Genomic DNA, 20,212 nt, shown 5'->3' with positions numbered 1-20,212 from the left:
AAAATGTAATATTTGCATTTGATTTTTGCAATATTCGCTGTGTATGTTTTGTATTGAATATAAATACAATAAATATTATAAATGTCTATATTAAGATTTTTTTTCGAGGGGGGGCTGTGAAATATTTTAATTTTTCCAAAGGGGGCCCTGACATCCAGAAGTTTGGGAAGCACTGTTGTAAGGCACTCAGTTTGAGAGTTAAGGTGAGGAAAACAGGAAATTTTAACTATTCACAATTTTACCTTAATGCAAGTTGTGGCTAACCAAAATTTAATGTGCACACAGGTTTGCTAATTTTTTTGAAGTTAGTGCATTGGCTAGAGAACAGGCAAGGTAGTTACAAAACATTTTATTCTATGCAAAAGAAGCAGTACAATACATATACAAATAAGAGAAGTAATCTCTTGAAGCCCTTTCACTTACTAGGAAGGTAATATTCATCTTCTCAATTTACACATTGCTTAGTTACCTCATTTACAATACCGATTTTAACATTTAACAGGAAAGTTTAACATTTAAACTTCCCTTAAAAACAGTGACTGAACCCCTTACCAGCCATTATGGATCAAATACACATCCTCATATACTTTGTATCCATCATATATTTCAGTGTAATATCAATGGTATTACAATTTTAATATACACTTCGCATCCATCATAAACTGGACGTATATATTTCAGTGTAATATCAATGGTATTACAATTTTAATATACACTTTTCATCCATCATAAACTGGACGTATATATACGTCTTGGCCGGTGCGGTTAATTACCACTTAGTTTCATACAATTCCCTATTAGCACACATACAATATCAACTTGTAAGCCCTTGACATTAACAAAAACGGTGCTTTCTTACTTACACAAACCCTTGGATAGACAGTCCAATCAGTTAGCACAACCTTTAGTTGTATCGATTCAACATTGACGTCTGTTCCTAGATGATTTTAGGTGCTTGGATGATTCTGGCAGTCCTGATACGGAAGTTTCCTAGGAAGCTTTTGGTTGAAATTTCCGTGAGGAACTTGCTGGGTGAAATTGGTGTAGTCACTTACGATGTCTGCAGCTACTTACGCTCTCATAGCGTATCCTTGCTTCCTCAGAACCCTTGTTGGGAAATACAGCCTCTCCTATACCTGCATCGGAAGCATGTCCTCGGGACCGGACAGCATTGAGAACCCACTATCTGGAGACGAAAATCAAATAGCCCAGAGATCCCCTTTTGGTTTGTCTAAGCCCCTCCCCAATACAATTTTTTACAAATGACAGATATTTTGCTAAGTTTGAGGTCTGGAAATCCCTCCCATCTACAGTTGGTCATAATGGAATATCCTTTTTGCTTATTTCTGGTGCGCCATAAATTCCTGCGACTAATGGATGTTTTTGATGATAAAGATTTTTTTTTTATTTCTTCTGGCCAATTAGGTAGCTTTTTTTGATTATTGGTTTTATTGTATGTACACCATGTGGGATCCCTGTCTAAAGATAAATAGTTACTGGAATCTTCTAATAGGAGGAGCTTATGATGAATTAAAGCAGCCAGTTCGTCATTCCTCTGGTGCATCCCCCTAAGGGCAATATTCATGACTGTAATTCATGTGTGTTCACAGGTCTGGTTTGCCTGTTCTGGGGGATGAAAAACCCAAGTTTCCTGGTGAAAAAAACCCTCTACCTCCATATGAGACTAGCTAACCCTTTCATCAAAAGAGACCAGATAAAGGTTCCTCGTGTCACTAACAGGAATGGAACCCAGGTCTTTCTGATCAAAGGGCTTCATCTTTACCGACTGAGCTACAGAGGCTCAGGCCATCTACTTAGTGCTTGAATATTAAGGAAGCAAACTTTCAGCTGTATACTTGCCTAATGAGTTAAATAATTATTTTATTTAAAAGTTGATTAATTTTTTAGAGCTTTGTAATCTATCCAAACCAACCCTTTGTTCGATTAGATCATGTTATGGAGGGTCCCCCCCCCCCATAATTAAAAAAAAAAATTATATATCAAGTGTAATGGACTTAAATAACCTATTGATAGGCAGCAGGTTACCATGAAACTTCAAAAATTATTATTTCACAAGAGTTTCACTATTTCTTTTTTTTTTTTTTTTACCCAGAGGTCACAGGGATCATCTTCCTAAAAAAAAAAAAAAATTTTTTCTGCAAAATGGGAAAACTGGCCATGAGAATATATGCACAATTAATAATTAATGAACATATTAATACTGGCATCACAATTGGCTGTAGTTACAAACAAGTAAGTTTTTTGTAATAAAGGTATACCCAAACTTGCTGAAATTAGCAATGCTAGAAAAGATTTAAAAAAAAAAAGGGGAAGGGGATTATGCCTCCACTGTGCAATTTGATCCATTATTGAACAGACTAAGGACTCATTCACATTGAATTCATAGTTTTCTGTTTATTCATTCATTCATCATCACATTATATTGTCTTATCAAGAGATGCCATTGCCTGTCATTCAAAAAGGTAGTATTATGCCAAAAATTCTGTCTGGGCATTTTTCTGAAGAGCAAGACAATTCGCTTTTCAAAGTTTTGTTTGTATTGAGTGTTATTCAAAATCCATTCAAGTTCAAGTCATTTTTTATTCATGACTTTGTACTTATGCTTTGCATTTAACCCTGTTTTAGCATTCAAAATGTACCACAGTATTAAAATTAACAAAAAAAAAAAAAAAAAAAAAAGATAAACAATGCTTATTAAAGTTAAGTCTGTTTTTTTTGCCCTTCAGTGTTTAGAATATTAATATTTAAAATATATCATCCATAAATTAATAGTTAAAATACTTTGCATTTTGAATAACCTATCTTTCTCATAACAAAATCAATTTAAAGTGAGGTGAAACAGTTAATTTTTATAAAGAGGCATAGACATGAAATGAAAGATACCAAGATTCATCATTCTTTATCAGCAGCTGAAAGAAAAAAAATTATTATATGGTGGTATCTTGGGATAATGAATCCTTTCTTTTAGTGTTACATGGTGATCAGCATTCATTTTCGAAATTATGGATTTTACAACCGTGTTATAACAAACTCTTCTTATTATCCCGATGTTTTGATCTTCATATTAAGATCATCATCTGGAGCATACACAAATATACAAGACAAGCTGAGTTACATTACAAACCGTAAGCTAGAGAAATAATGATTTGATCACATGTTATTCTACTGGCATGACCTCTAGTGGGGAAAAAAAAATTATTTATAAATTACATCAAGCTAGATTTAATTTAAGATAACATGAATAAACATTTTTTCTTATAGATTGTTTTCTTTCAGTAACAATGATTCCCTTTTATTAGTATTACAATTGTTATTTTTGATTTAGGATCCTGGATTTACTACAGTCCTGTTTATAGTTGTTCTTAGAGAGGAAGGTTCCGTGGGTCGAATATATATATGCCTTCCATATGTATGGGATGTTTAGACCTTCATTATTGTTCAGATTGGGGTGGTTGATAATGATCTCACAGGCTTCCTTAAATTTGCGTTCATACCATGTTTTGGTGTGATGTAGACAACTAGTGCTTTTCCAGTCGATTTTATGTAAGGTGTTCAGGGCATGATCAGAAAGGCCAGCTTCACGATAATTATTATATTTAATGTGTTGTTTATGTTCTTTTTGTCAGATAGGAATTGTGCGTCCTGCTTCTCCTATATATGGTATGTTACAGGTGCAATGAATACGGTATGCTCCAGGGTGGGGGAGTGGGTCTTTGGATGAGTTGAGTAAGCTTTTTAATTTTGCAGGGGATTTAAAGGTGGCTTTGAGGTTGTATTTTTGTGGTACTCTGTTTATTTTGTCAGATATTCATTTTAAAAATTTTATGGAATTTACAACTGTGTTGCAAAACATTTTTATTATCCCGACGTTTCGATCTTCATATCAAGATCATCATCTGGAGCGTACATAAGTATACAGAACAAGCTGAGTTACATTATTAACTGTTAGCTAGAGAAACAATGATTTGATCACATGTTATTCTACTGGCGTGACCTCTGGTGAATAAAAAAAAAAAAAAATTTTAAAATAAAAAATAAAATAAACAAATAAAATAAAATAAAAATTTTTTTACATCAAGCTAAATTCTATTTTTACAGTGACAGGAATAAACATTCTTTTAGATGGTTTTCTTTCAGAAACAATTGGTGTCCTATTTTTAGTATTACAATTCCTATTTTTGATTTACAATACTGGATTTTCCACAGTCCTGTTAATAGTTGTTCTTGGTGAGGAAGGTCGAATATATCCTTCCATATGTTTGGGATTTTTAAACCATCATTGTTGTTCAGATTGGGGTGGTTGCTGATAATCTCGCAGGCTTCCTTGATTATCAGCAACCACCCCAATCCGAACAACAATGATGGTTTATTGTATGGATTTATTGTACTTGCAACATACCATATAGGCGAGAAACAGGACGCACTATTCCTATTAGACAAAAAGAACATAAATGACACATTAAATATAATAATTATGGTGAAGCTGGCCTTTCTGATCATACCTTACACAGAATTGACTGGAAAACCACCAGCTGTCTACATCACACTAGAACCTGGAATGAACGGAAATTCAAGGAAGCCTGCGAGATTATCAGCAACCACCCCAATCTGAACAACAACAATGATGGTTTAAAAATCCCAAACATATGGAAGGTATATATTCGACCTTCCTCACCAAGAACAACTATAAACAGGACTGTAGAAAATCCAGTATTGTAAATCAAAAATAAGAATTGTAAAACTAAAAATAGGACACCAGTTGTTTCTGAAAGAAAACCATCTAAAAGAATGTTTATTCCTGTCATTATAAAAATAGAATTTAACTTGATGTAAAATTTTTTATTTTATTTTAATTTTTTTTTTTTTTTTCCACCAGAGGTCATGCCAGTAGAATAACATGTAAATTCCATAAAATTTTTAAAATGAATGCTGATCACCCTAAAAGAAAGGATTGTCAGATATCCCTTTAATGTAGGGAATGGTTATAGTTTTGTTATAGTCTCTGGTTTGTCTTTGTTTTTTATTGAGGTCTTGTAGAGAATTTTGTTAATAGTGTTTTGGCTGTACCCATATTTTTTTTGTAAGTATTGCTGATCACTTTAAATTTGTTTTTCAGTGCCTGTTCACTGGAGCAGATTTACAGAGCCCTGTTTTTTAGAGTATTGATGACACCTAGTTTTTTATATTACATACCAGTTTTATACCTCGTATCTCTAGCACCCTCTTCACTACCCAACCTTTCTGCCCGACACTTTCTTTTTGCACCCGGCTCCTATTTTCATTTCTATCTTCCTGGAATGCTTTGTATGCGTGCTGCGTCTTCCCGGAAAACACCGTGCGCATGCCATTTGCATGTAAACAATTTGCTGTCGGCTACACAATTTATCCGAAGTTGTCGTCAGTGGACTTTGAACCTTCGTTACTATTCTCTAACATGTATCTTATAGAGAAACTTCTTACATTATAATCTTTTACAAATAAATGACATCTCTTAAATTAATATTTCAAAATTTGTATTGGTATAATTCTTTAAACAAATTAGCATCTTTTCTTATTTACAAGCATTTCCCCTTTTAGTTTTTTTTATTTTTCTTGTTAAATTCTGAATGAGATATTTCTTAGTTAAAATATTTTCATTCAAAATTCAACAAAGGTTTCCCCCTTCTATTAAAATTTTTCCCAAAAATTTTTGTATTCCCCTCACAAACTCTGGGGAAGGGGGGTCTTGACCATGACTTAGTAGCTCGTTTCTTCCATATCTTTCTTGGACTAAAATTGCACTTTATCTCATTTTGTGTTTTAGCCTTGGGCCTAAACAATTTTTCCTTAGTTTTATTCTCAGAGCTTACACAATCTGTTAGTAAATGTGCAGTCTTTGTGGCCAGTGTTAGGTTCCAACATAACAGGCCACTTATAGCTTTTCTAAGCAGGAGAAGAAAACAGAGGAAGTTTGCATAATTAAATTGCCATTGAGATTGTGTACTAATTTCCTGTCTTCTGTGCTTGTTTCTTCTCTTTCTGTTATGGAAACTCTTAGATCCGCTATCTATCTCAATATAGTTCATTCCGATTGATCTTGGACCATCCTGCCCTAATTGTTGTTCTGCACCACCCTGGTTATTTGCCAAATAAATGCTTGACATTTTGCAAGTTTCAGAATGATTATTCACCTCTGAATTTGAAGATATCTCAGAATCAACCTGGTTAATTTGAGTCACTTCATTAGCTTTATCATTCGGTGTAACATTACCTTCACTTTGCTTTTTCCCCTTTCATGACCTTTTAGTCCTATTCCTATAATTATGGTTCTCTACTCTGGACCGTTTGTTACCCATTAGGAATATCTCATTTCTCGAGAAGTTGCAAGAGAACTTGTACCTCTCAAGAAAGTTAGTTCCTAAAATTATCTGAACGTTAGGGCGGGATGTCCTAGGGAGGACCAACAAATCCTGCCAAACATACATTTTGAATTTAGATAAGTACAAATTTATTCTTACCTTCTTGGTCGCATAAACTTTGAATGTTGTTAACCCTGATATTTTGATTGGTTTTCTCAGATCAGAAATTCCTTGCCACACACTGGATTTTATTCTGTGAAAGTAGTCTCCCGTTATGACAGAGGCCTGAGAACCAGTATCCAACAATATGTCACAATGAGATCCTCGTACTGCACCTTTTATTATCATTTTTGACCTTCCTTGATGATCATAATCCCACTGTCTACATTTATACCTATGAGGAGTTTGCCCAAACTTTATTTCTCATGGAGGATCCCCTGTTATAAAAACAGTTGTGAGCTATATGTCCGAATCTTACTACAACTGAAAATTTGAGAATTCCCTTTCTGTTTCCCCTTTCATTATTTCTCTGATCGAAGTAGAGATATTTCAGAGGTCTTTTCTGTCACCGCTGCCAAATTCTGCAAAACATCATCAAATCGATTCAACAAGGGCTCTTGAAGTCTTTCGAATTCTTGTCTGATTAATGCATCATTCTCCTCTGGTTGAGGGATAGGCGACTCTGAAGTCTTATCTGGGACTGCTGCCAGCTGTTTCAGTACCGCATCAAGACGATCCATTAAGGGCTGTTGAAATCGTTCAATTTCCTGTTTCGCCATTGATCGAAATTCTTCCATATAAACTAGCCCCTGAAGTGTTGGTCTCACTGTCAGTCACTCGATATGCTTGTACCTAAGTTTACAAATTTTTTCTCTAAATTAGTCAAACTCTCTCTTAAATTCTAATGCACCTTGATCACCTGACTTGAATCCAAAACCAACTTACTGTGATTGATTGATTAATATGTTTTAAGCAATCAAATCACATCCTGTTGGCTGCACCATTGTTCAACACTATGTAGATGTTAGCAATAGACGGGGGGATAATGGCGAGCCCATGGCTGTGCCTTCTTTTTGTAAGTAAAAAGCATTTTGCCATACAAAATAACCAGAATGTAATACATGTGCAAAGAGCACTGTGATATCTGGAGGGAATTTGTTCTGCAAAAGAAGGATTATGTCATTGATTGGGACATTCATAAAGAGGGAAGACATCAAAACTGACTAATAAATCATCTTTTTCTAATGTAATGTCTTTGATGATGTTTATGAAGTGATGCGTGTTTTTGATATAAGCGGGGGAATGACCCACTAACTCCTTGAGTGTTACCGCTAAGTTTTTGGCTAAGTGAAAAGTCGGGCTATCTATCCCTTCAACTATAGGCCTTAGTGGTGTGTTTTCTTTGGGAATTTTCGGTAGTCCGTTAATTCTTTTGGACCGAGTGTAGTGCGGAAATAGTTTTTTGACCGTATCTTCAGGCCATGTGGTAATTGACTTATGTAGTTTCTCTGTTTTATTTTTTATTCTATTGGTTGGGCTGTAGTTAACTAATTGATATGTGTTATTGTCTGAGACCAGTAGATTCATTTTTTTCTACATAAGTGGTTCGGTTTAAAATAACTGTGGCACTTCCTTTATCTGCTCTAGTTATTAAGATGTTCGGATTTGACATTAGTGATTTCATCGCTTTTACTTCGTGTTTCGTTAGGTTGCTTGTTATTGTTTTGTTATGATTTAAAATGTTGGTGGTTTCTAAACGTTTTTTTCTGCTATGTTATTTGGGATGAATCTTAGGCCTCTTTCAATACTACAAATACATTCAAGTTTGTTTATCGATCTGGGTGCTACAACATAATTTAACCCTTTGTTTAGTATCGAGATTTCGTCTTTGTTTAAAGCGTGGTTGGATAGGTTAACGATGTTATTACTGTTACCTGTAGGCGATTGGTGACTCCTGTTGTTTCTTGATTCTGATTGGTTGTTATTGTTCACTGTGGAGATTGAATATGGCGGCTGGTTCTGTTGGTCTTTGGATTTGGAAATTAGGTTTTCTTTATTTGTTTGGAGGATGTGGTTCGCTGTGTTTTCTGTAATTTTTTCCAGGATCATCCAGATATCTGTGTTTATGTATCTTAAAAGTTCCATTTTTTTCCTTTTAGAACTTAGCCACTACACAAAACTAGCTACAAAAAGGAAAAATCAGAACTTTCAAGCTACATAAACGCAAATGTCTGGATGATTTTCAATAAAAAAAACAAAGACAAACCAGACTATAACAAAAACTATAACCATTCCCTTCATTAAAGGGACATCTGACAAAATGAACAGAATCCCACAAAAATACAACCTCAAAGCCACCTTTAAACCCCCTGCAAAATTAAAAAGCTTACTCAACTCATTCAAAGACCCACTCCACCCTGCTGTCCCACCCTGGAGTATACCGTATTCATTGCACCTGTAACATACCATATATAGGAGAAACAGGATACACAATTCCTATCAGAACAACACATTAAATATAATAATTATGGTGAAGCTGGCCTTTCTGATCATTCCCTGTGAACACCTTCCATGAAATCGACTGGAAAAGCACTAGTTGTCTACATCACCAAAACATGGTATGAACGCAAATTTAAGGAAGTCTGTGAAATCATTATCAACCATCCCAATCTGAACAATAATGAAGGTCTAAAAATCCCATACATATGGAAGGCATATATTCGACCCACGGAACCTTCCTCTCTAAGAACAACTATAAACAGGATTGTAGTAAATCCAGGATCCTAAATCAAAAATAACAATTGTAATACTAATAAAAGGCATCATTGTTACTGAAAGAAAACTATCTATAAGAAAAAATGTTTATTCATGTTATCTTAAATTAAATCTAGCTTGGTGTAATTTATAAATAATTTTTTTTCACCACTAGTGGTCATGCCAGTAGAATAACATGTGATCAAATTATTGTTTCTCTAGCTTACGGTTTGTCTTGTATGTTTGTGTATGCTCCAGATGATGATCTTGATATGAAGATCTAAACGTCGGGATAATAAGAAGAGTTTGTTATAAAATCCATAATTTCGAAAATGAATGGGATGATGAATGCTGTGCGATTTACTGTCTCAGGTGCTACTTTAATTTTTACTCCAAGAGGTGTTTATTTTTATTTGTTTTTTAATTAATAGAGCATTATTGAGACTTAAGAGAGCCAAATTTAATCGGCTGTCCTAGGCCTTTGAGCCTAGTGCACATGAGAATGGAATTCCTTTTTTTCATTATTAAACCCCATGCATTAGAAGTCAAACAACTTCAAACAGAATAGTGTTACATGTAAGTAAGTTAGTATAGAGAAAGAAGGAATATTTTAATGTTTTCTGGATGGTTGTAGCTTGTATGAATTGCCAAAAATGATGTTGGTTTGTTCAGCTCCAAACAATTCAAACCGTACAAGTTATTGACAAGCAACAGTTTGTATTCTTGCATAATTAGAGAAAAGCAAACTGCTCTCTCTCTCTGTCTGTCTCTGGAGAGCATGTGGTTTGGATGGTATTTGGAGGGAAAAGAACAGACTTCTCTTTTTTGGATAGCACAAGCATTTTAGAGAGGTGTTTGCCACATTACTTCAAATGTAAAGTCAGTATTTTAAGGCTTAGCAGGTAAAGAGGAGGATTTGGAGGCTGAGTTAGCTATGTATATCATGGGGATTCTATCAGATATTCTAGATGTAAAAGTTAACCAAAGAAGATAAAAATTGATCTTGATTAGAGATTGGAATCATCAAAAGTAGTAGGAGACAGTAGGATTTCTTGCTGTCTATGTAGTTATCTTCATGCCATTTGAAAATGGCAAAGATATCAGTGTTTTATTAGATTATTGAAGATCTAGAAGCATTGAGTGATAAAAGGTTTCTCATATGAAGAAAAGAATGAGCTGTCATCAGGAAAATTAAGGATGACGTCTGGAAAGTTCAGATCCTAACCATAACTATCCTATCATCGGGAAAGAATGGAAAGGATTTGAAGAGTGTAGGTGAAAGCACAGTCACTTCCAGAGAAATCTTATGAGAAGAAATTTATGGCATAATCACAAAGGGCAGAAGTGAAAATTTAAGGTGGTAGCTTAGTAAGAAAGCCTTTATGCCAGACTTTATCTAGTATCAAGGTGGGAGATGAATTTCCATCACCCAATGTGATATCACCGTCCCACTTATTGGAGACCTGAAGTGGCTTGAAAAAGTTCCATGTTTGGTCTCTAGAGCAGGGTTTCTGGACTATGTAAAAAAAAAAAAATCATCAGGATAAGTCTCCTTATCCTGATGATTTTTTTTTTCTCATTGAAAGATTGGGAGGTATGCAATAAGTTGGTGATTTAGTGAGAGGTAAAGTTTTTTGGTTGTCTGCAGAAAGTTTGGAGGAGATTACTGAAGCCATGCAATCAGTCTTATCTTTAGGTGATCTTACCATAGTATAGTCCGAAGGTGAGCGAAAGAGAAGTGGTAGCATGGAAGGACAAATCTGCTCCCATAGTGATGCACTATAGACTCGACTGCCATTTGATCAGGCATTGTTTTATGCATAATGCTTATGTATGTATTGTTATGTTGAAGTATTGCTGTGTTCTTCCTAAAGTGGGCAGCAGGATAATAATGAAAATGTCCAAATTATGAATAAATCATTAAATCACAAGATAGTTTAGTTCTGATTTATACATACTCTGTTAAAATGCATTTTTTTTTTTGTTTTCTTACAGGATGCAAATACAGAGGACTATATGGTTGTGGAAAAATTTATGTCATCAAGAATAGTTAAAAGACAGGTATTGTATTATTTTCAAAATTTAGGATCAATTTCAAAATTTTTTTTATCATTATTCACAGTGATAGAATTTATTTTTATAACCATAATATTTTTTCATGTTAAGATCCACTTGAAGTAGTCCGAAGATGGATGGTTTGACAAATATTTCTTTTATACTTCATTGAGTGACTGTTGTGTTAACATTTTTTGTATAATGTTATTAAGGAATTTATTTATTGATTCTGTCATATTAATGTCAATGAGCACAAAAACAAAGTAAAAAGAAATTCTAAAATTTTGTTAGCTAATATTGAAACATAAGCACTTAGGATATTTTAAGTGTTGTGCACTTTATATTAAAGATTTCATCAAAAAGTTAATGATGGCAAAGTTGCACTATAGTAAACTGTGTGTTTGTTTATTCTTCATGCAATTATTCATACAGAAAAAAATGTAATGAAAACCTTGATCATCAAAAGCCGTAGGAAACACAAAGGAAAGTGTTGGCTATTCTTGTCAAAAATTATAGGAGTGGGTATTTATGGCTTAAAGAATTGGTTTGCCTATCTGATGTTTATGATGACTGGCTATTGGAATTCTGCTACTCAGAATACAGTGAGCTTGTGATTGTAGTAGCTTCTACTCAGGAGGAACTAAGGGGCTTTGATCAGTTGACTGGCTGTCTTTCTCTCTCTCTCGATACCAGCACCATGCTCTGTTCATCATTTAAAATGCAGTAGAAATAGATAAAAACTGAAGCTAGGAGTGTTAAGAATTGTGAGGATTAATATGAAAAATATGTTGTTGGTTGAGTGAACCTCCAATAATGAATGAGTCTGCTCACTCAATGGAGGTTGATCTGATGATAAATATAACTGAATAAAAATTCAATTGTTCAAGAATTAGAATTCCAGACAAAGAATAAGTTCTTTTCTATAACCCTAGCCATATAAGATGACATTATCTATCTATCTATACCTTCAGACACCTGCACTCACATGAAAAAGTGTTCTCCTGGAGGGCCAAAGGTGGTCCTACCAGTGTCCTATACCAGGCATGGCTCAGTAGATACTACATCGTGTGCATAGATGTGTGGTATCTATGCCCTATGTAAGGAGAGTCGCATACCATCCATCTCATGCGTCAGACCATGATTCCATCCTTCTGGGCATTTGCATTCTGAGGCACACTGGACACAAAGGAGGAGCATATTGAATATTTAATAACAGCCTACTACAGGATACAGAATATCTCAGAACCCTCCAAAGCTATATCGAAACCCTCATCAGAGACATGCCTAGTGCTTTCAATCAATTTCTGATTGGTGGTCACTCTTTAAGGCCAAAGTCAGGGTATTTACCCGAAAGTATAGTCACCAGAGGAATTTGAATAAACAGTCAGTCCTTAAAAATCTGTGACAACAGCAATTACATCATCTGGAATATGTGTAATACCAATCCCTAGAAGGCACCATATGCTCACACCTAGAGCACTCTGCAAGAGGAGCACAAATAAGAGCATGATGCAAACACATTAACTTCACAGATGCACCCACAAAGTATTTCTTCTCACCGGAAAAATGCCAACAAGAGTGCACCACTATATCTGCTATAACAACAGATTTTTATGTTGGGTCCATATACGAGAGGTTGGCTGGTCGACCTATAGTACTTTAGTACCGTATATGGGTAGTGAGTTAGGAAGGGAGAAACTTGTTGACATTCGATTTAAAAGCCTGTATATTGTATTCCTGGGGAAATACATTAGGGGAAGACTGTTCCACAGTACAGCGGGGATGAGGGAGGGGGGAAAGAAACTTGTTCTGTGGGTTTCAAGGTTCACTGTGAAAGGATAGTGGGCTTAGTGCAAAGTGGAGAAATTATTGATGCTGTTTCAGGTGAACATTTTCTATGGAAATATTTATAGAATATACAAATTGCAGAGACTAAACATCTCTGTGAAATTGGAATGGGGGGGTGAGTTGGTAAGAGATGGATCATTTATCAGTCTAATTGCTCTCTTCTATTGAGTCAATGGTTGTGATATGTTTATGCCAGGAGAGACCTAATGTCAAGGTAATTCTGAGAAGAGAAAACTCATCTTATCTAGGAATTTGAGTATTATCAAAAATAATATTGGGGGAAAATGGCTCTTTTTTTTTGTGGGAAATAGACAGAACTGGGTTCTATTAGCATTGAAGTTGACGAGGTTTTCTCAGTCCCATTGGAGGATGGCTTGGAGGTCAGAATTAAGGGCAGCAGTGGTTGATGTTCTCTGGGTTGAAGTGAGTTGTGTAGGGTAAGGTTTTTCAAATGAAAGGGAGGAGTGCAGTGTGCTGTCATCTGCAAAACTGTGCATTGGGTTGGAGGTCAACTGAAGTAGGACATTGATATACAGAAGGAAGAAAAGAGAACCGAACCTTGTGGAACCCCAGCATTAATTGGATGGTGAGAGGATAGGGAGCCGTCTACCATCACACATAGTGTGCATTCAGACAGAAAGTTGGCAATCCATCTGCAGAAGTCCTGAGACAGTCCAAATGATGGAAATTTGCTTTGTAAGCCTGTGTGCCAGATCCGATCAAAGGCTTTAGAGATATCAAGTGCAGCTACTTGGGATTTGCTATATTTTTCCATGGCATTTGTCCAGAGATGGGTGATATATGAGAGCAGGTCACCAGTTGATTGGCATCGACAGAATCCGTACTGGTGGTCACTTAATAGCTGGGTACCTTCAAGACAGAGTAGGAGTTAAGAATTGATGGTTTTCTCCATCACTTTAGATAGGACTGCGGTGAGTGAGATAGGGTGGTAGTTAGATGACAGCAATTTGTCACCCTTTTTAGGAATGGGTTGAATATATTCAATATATACCAGTGGAGTAAGAGAGTATATACAGACAGCATAGGATAGAAGTCAATTCTGCTGCGCAGACCTTCAGGACAATTGGAGGAATGCCATCAGGGCCAAAAGCCAATGTGAAGCCAGGAGATTAGCTTTTTCTGTGGGTGATGTTGCAATTGAGCCATCTGGGTATGATAGGGGTGGGAATAGTGTAGGGCAAAAGTTGCAACTAATTGTTTTGGCAAGAGACCAAAAGGCTTGGCTGCCGCTTGGACAGGCTACAAATTTCCTGCTTTTTTGTCCGTTCAAATTCTGTTTTTGAAGCATTGATAATTTTCTTGCATCTGTTTCAGGCTTCACTATAGGCACTAAAGGAGGATGGATTTCTTGATTTGAGCCTGATCAGCCTTGACACATCTTTTGGAGAACCAGGGTTTAGATAGCGGACGGCAGTTCAGAGTTGGGGAAGGTATGTTTCATGCCAGTGAGGATTACTTTGGTGATACCTTCGGTGCATACATTTCGATTGGAAGACTGGAAACAATATTCCATCCATGGAAATGTAGCATAGTAGTCTCGGAGGCTGTCCCATTTGGCACTGTTATAATGCCAAACTATTATGTGGGTGTGACTGTGTAAGCGTTGTTTCAAGTGGGAGGTGATGAGCGCTAGGTTGTGGTTAGAATTACCCAGGGGGCTGTATATTTGGAAGCATCATTGGTAAAGAAGAAATCTAGGGTATTTGGGGAGTGGTTCGGGTTATCTGGTCGGCTTGTGAACAATCTGTGTAAGGCCGTTAGTGATTGCAAATGTTTCAGCATCTCTGCTTGCAGGATCTATACAACTGGAAGAGGAAAGCCAGTTGGTGTTATGGACATTAAGATCACCTAGGAGGATGATTTCACAGTTAGGAGAGTGGGACTGGAGAAAATCAACTTTTATGGTGAGGAAATTAAAGACCACGGAGTGGTTGGTGGTATTAGGAGAAGTAGAGACAACAGATGTCCGCACGGTTAGCCTAGTGGCTTTGCGCTTCGCAACCATATGCCTGGGGAAGGAGTGTCCTAGGTTCGATTCCCGTCGGAGACGTGAGGAGCTGAAGGATCTTCCTCAGCCATAGCCAAGTTAGCCGGTCTTGGGCGTGGGCAGTAGGGTTTTTTCCGCCAGTTTATCTGGTGTTTTTCATCCTGCAAGCAGGCAAACCGGCCCCGTGAACACACAGGGATACAGCCAAGAATACCTTGAGGCATAGGAGTGACCATTCTATCCTCGTATTTCGGTTACGAAATCCAAGCGTGCTTGGAAGGTTGTGGGCCTTAAAGGCCTGTTAAAGCCATTGGGATAGATAGGATAGAGACAACAGATGAATTTGACTCAGTGGGAAAGACATATTTTCAACCGAAGAAAGGCAAAGTTGGGTGATTCTAGGTTAGGTGCTCTCTGGCAGGGTGTGTCAGAGTGGATATATGTGCAGATGCCACCCTTGGGTTGAAAGGAGTTACATAGCATATAGTTTGAAAGGTTGAGATGGATAGTGCTGGGGTAAGGTGAGATTTGAGTTTTTATTTTGAGATAATGGAAACATCATAGAAAATCCTTTTATATACTTAGCAGTACTACAAAAATTTATGTCAAGTTAACTCTAGATGCCACTGATATAATTCTCTCCGATGTGAAAAGACTCTTGCCAGCAATGAGGCATAAGACAGACCTCCCATCACGCTACACAATTTGAAAACTGACTGCACCTCCTTACCAAAAGATAAATCTTCTGGCATAGGTGAACTGAATATTACCAGTTCTTCTTGGAAAAGCTTTGACATATCCTCTACAAAGTATATATCGAAGTCAATACCAATAGCTTCCCAATCAATGTGACAACATCTGTTATTAAACTTATTCCATAGAAAAGAAACGTGACGAAATTTGGAAACTGGCAACCCATCTCCATCATAAACACTGACTGTAAAATAATATCAAAAGCTATTGTCCACAAACTTAAACTCATTCTGAACGAAATAATACCACTTGCCTTCATGATGTGGTCCATATAGATAATGAAAAATGGGATAATGTACCTCCTTGTCTGACAGATTTAACATCAAACCATTTTCCTGTACTTCTTTCAATTCTAACTGCTAACTTACAACTCAAAGACTAAGTATTGCTTGATATAATGCCACCATTGACACCACATAACTGTAGCATTTTGAATAGCTTTTCTCTTAGCACCTCGTCATATGCCTTTTGCAGGTCATATGCCTCAGGAATGCATATCCATACTTGAAGTGGATAAAGCCATCAAAGAGTTGAAATGTGGAAAGGCAGCAGGAGTAGATGATATTTGACCAGAAATGCTGAAGTATGGTGGTATAAAAGTCTTACAGTGGCTGCACTGCATAGTTCAGAAAGCCTGGACAGAGGGACGAATTCCCGATGATTGGAGTAGAGCTCTAATAGTGCCCATATATAAAAAGGGAAATAAAACTGAATGTGAGCATTATAGAGGTATTTCCCTACTGAGTGTTCCTGGCAAGATCTATGCAAGTATACTTGAGAAACGGTTGAGGAGAATTGTGGAAGAAAAGCTTGGTGAAGAACAAGCTGGATTCAGGCCAAATAGAGGCTGTCAGGATCAGATCTTCACTTTACGACAAATAGTCGAGAAAGCATGGGAATATAACAAAGATCTGTATTTAAGTTTTGTCGATCTGGAAAAGGCATATGACAAGGTGCCAAGAGAGAAGCTATTCAATACGCTACAGTTATACGGTGTCATTGGGGCATTATATCAAGCAATACTTAGTCTTTATTTGAGTTGTAAGTCAGCAGTTAGAATTGAAGGAAGTACAGGAAGATGATTTAATGTTAAATCTGGTGTGAAACAAGGATGTACATTATTCCCTCTGTTATTCATTATCTATATGGATCACATTATGAAGAAAATGGTATTAAACATGATATCAGAATTGGAGATGTTAATGTTAGCTCTTTGCTTTATGCGGACGATGTTATACTTCTAAATAAATCCACTACAAGTTTGCAAGATTCCCTGACTAAATTGAATAACTGTTGTAATATATATGGTATGAAGGTCAGCATTAAAAAGACAAAGACAATGAAAATAGGTAGAATTGTTGAAAATGTCAAAAAGTGTTGTGAACGGGGAACCTGTAGAACAAGTAAAACATTTCAGCTACTTAGGCACGATTTTTAGTGAAGATGGTAAATTAAATATGGAAATAGACAACAGAATCAACAAAGCTGGTATGGTAGGAAGTCAATTGAATAAATTCATATGGAATAAGAGAGAAATTAGTCGGAACACTAAATTAGCTGTATACAAGACAGTGTTCAAACCAGTTTTAACTTATGGATCTGAGAGCTGGGTCAGAAGTAAAACACTTGACCAAAGACTAGAGACTGCAGATATGAGAGTCCTGAGAAAGATTACAGGTGTGAACAGATTGCATCAATGGCAATATCATATTAAAAACGAGGATATTAGGAAAGAACTTGACATTGTCGGCATCCAGAAATGCGGTGTTAGCAGAGCTAATCTCAGGTGGTATGGTCACTTAAACAGAATGGGCGAGGAAAGATTAGCAAAACAAGTGTTCTCTGCCAGGTTGCTAGGAAAACGACCCAGAGAAAGACCAAGATATAGGTGGATTGATACGATACAATGTGCCTTAGATGATAGAAATATAAGATCTGATAATGATAATATTGGAGTCTTGACAAGTAATAGACTGATTTGGAGGAAAATTGTACATAGGAAGTTAGTAATGGTGTAAATTTTTCATGTAGTACTATCATATCCTGTACACCCCTTGAGGGTACATGTCAGGAATTTGATGATGATGTTTGTTATATTCTCACAATATCTCAATTATATTCATAAAGTGACAATCTGATCCTGACAGCCTGTATTTGGTCTGAATCTAGCATGTTCCTCACCAAGTTTCCCTTTCATAATCCTTCTCAACCATTTGTCAAGTATACTTGCATAAATCTTACCAGGAACACTAGGTAGGGAAATTATTCTGTAATTCTTGCATTGTTTTATTTCCCTTTTTTTATATGGGTAGTATAAGAACTCTGCTCCAATCATCTGGAATTTCTCCCTCTGTCTATGCCTTCTGAACTATGCATTGCAGCCACTGCAAGACTTTTATACCTCCATACTTGAGCATTTCTGGTCAAATATCATCTACTCCAGTGCCTTTCCACATTTCAGGATTTTGATAGCTTTTTCTGCTTAAAGTATGGATGTGTTCCTGACTGCATGCCTGTTGAGTATTTTTTTTTTTTTTTACCACTGTGCTATCACTGCTTATTTCATTTAGCAATTTTCGAAGTAATTACTCCAGACATTAAGGATATCCTTTTCTCTAGTTTTCATGTTACCTTTATCATCTCTGATTTCTTTTACAGTACTCTTTCCTCCATTTCTGAGCTTTTTCAACAACCTCCAGAATATTTTGAAATCTTCCTGATATTTATTTTTTGTGTTTTTACCAAATTCTTCTTATGATTTTGTTTAGCTAGTTTTACAACTTTCTTACATTTGTCTCTGTATTCTCTAAGAGTACAAGATGACTTATTTGCCAGGAACTTTTGATATGCTTTCTTCTTTTCCTTCACTACCTCTTTAACTTCCTGTGTTTACCATGTAATTCTGATTTTTGTATCCTTGCAGACAACTCACCACATGTCTCTCTGGCTGAGTCAATCAATATTTTCTTCAAGGCTTGCCACTAATCTTCAAGGTTTGGTTCCTGTTTGCAAACTCTTTTTTTCCCTTGAATGTTTGTGTATTTTAGTCTACAGTTCATATCTGAGAGCTGCTCAACTTTTATTTGCATTACAACTTTCTTACATCTTCTTTTCAGTATCAAAAGAACATGTAAGAAAGTTTTTCTCACTGATGCAGATCAGTGAGAAAACATCACTGTCAACAATAACATAGTTAATGAAACTTCTCTTATTCCATGCCTCCTCTCTCCATGTGAATTTGTGCAAATGTTCCAACATTTTTATGTTGGAACATTGTGTTGCTGATAACCAGCCATGTCCTGAACAGAAATCCAACAGGTATTTGCCATTTGTGAATTTTTTGTATCCCATATAGCACGAGAAGGTTTTATTTTGTTGATTATTTCTTTGGGACAAGAAGTCTCTTTTTTCTATAATTTACAACCTATTTTCTTTTTAGACATTGTGGGTCTCGACCTATAATTTGAAGTAGAACTGTCACTTAGGAGATCTTGCATTTTGTATTTATTTATTTTGTTGTTGTTGTTGTTGTAATCCTCGATTTATTGACTGTAATGCTAATCTTATCAGCTTTAGTAATCACAATATTTTTATAATTTTAATGCAGCTATTTCATTCTGTGGAATATTACTAGGTGGTTTAGATTTGTTTAGGATGATTGCTATATCTAGTTGTACATTATTGGCTAGTGAAGGTGGAAGATTGTAGATTCCACATTCTATATTCATCATAATTTCTAGTTTAGTAACTTGGTTAGGTGTACTAGTGAAGTTCTGACTTCTAATGAGAGCATTCATAGCCCATTCTTTAAGCACCTATGACCATAAATTTATGACTACATGATCTCGTCCAAGTTGTGGTCTGAGCATAATATGTTGGCACTGTTGTACGATTTCAAAATTTCTTCAACTGTCTGCTTTTAACTTTTTTTTTTTTTTGTCAAAACTTTGGAAATGGGATGCAAGAAAGGTCTGCAATTCAGGATTTAAGCATTAAGTAGTTCTTAACGCAAAGCTATTAGTTCTGTGTAACTTTGCATGCTCTATGTGAGTAGCAGCACTTTGTTCCTGTAGGAGCTCTCACTCACCTGTCAGTAAATATGATGTGCTCTGAGTGTATCTTTTCTTTGAATTTGAATAAAGCAGGAATAATATCGCTTTCGTAGCATTTATTTGAGGAAGGCTAACTTGTTCAGTTGTCTGGCCAATTTCATATTCAACTTATTGAACTGTCACACTTTATATACAGTATCATCTCCATGAAGGATCCTCAATCTAATACATAAGATTGGTGCTGGACCTTATTCATAATGTATTTCATAATGGTATTACAATCAGATTAAATTATGAAGATGTTTATTAACTGGCTTATAATGGGTTTAACCTAGCTAAAGGGTGAACAAAGCGTTCCCCTTTTACATGAGATGTTTTGAAAA

The 20,212-nt window shown here is 36.0% G+C and overlaps 1 protein-coding gene across 1 annotated transcript in view; it reads left to right on the top strand.

The window, feature by feature from the left end:
• The window catches only part of kis (chromodomain helicase DNA binding protein kismet), a 945,984-nt gene that overhangs the window by 187,621 nt on the left and 738,151 nt on the right, over positions 1-20,212 (top strand). Inside the window, exon 9 of the mRNA XM_090408660.1 lies at positions 11,109-11,174. Coding sequence (XP_090264786.1) covers positions 11,109-11,174 — 66 coding nt within the window. The remainder of the gene's footprint in view (positions 1-11,108; positions 11,175-20,212) is intronic.

The sequence above is a fragment of the Typopeltis vanoorti genome, chromosome 18 (genome assembly GCF_054136105.1).
Source record: "Typopeltis vanoorti isolate ZY-2024b chromosome 18, IOZ_Tvanoo_1.0, whole genome shotgun sequence".
Taxonomy (NCBI): Eukaryota; Metazoa; Arthropoda; class Arachnida; order Uropygi; family Thelyphonidae; genus Typopeltis; species Typopeltis vanoorti.
The sequence above is the reverse complement of the archived record's forward strand: the minus strand, read 5'-3'. Positions and strand labels throughout refer to the sequence as shown.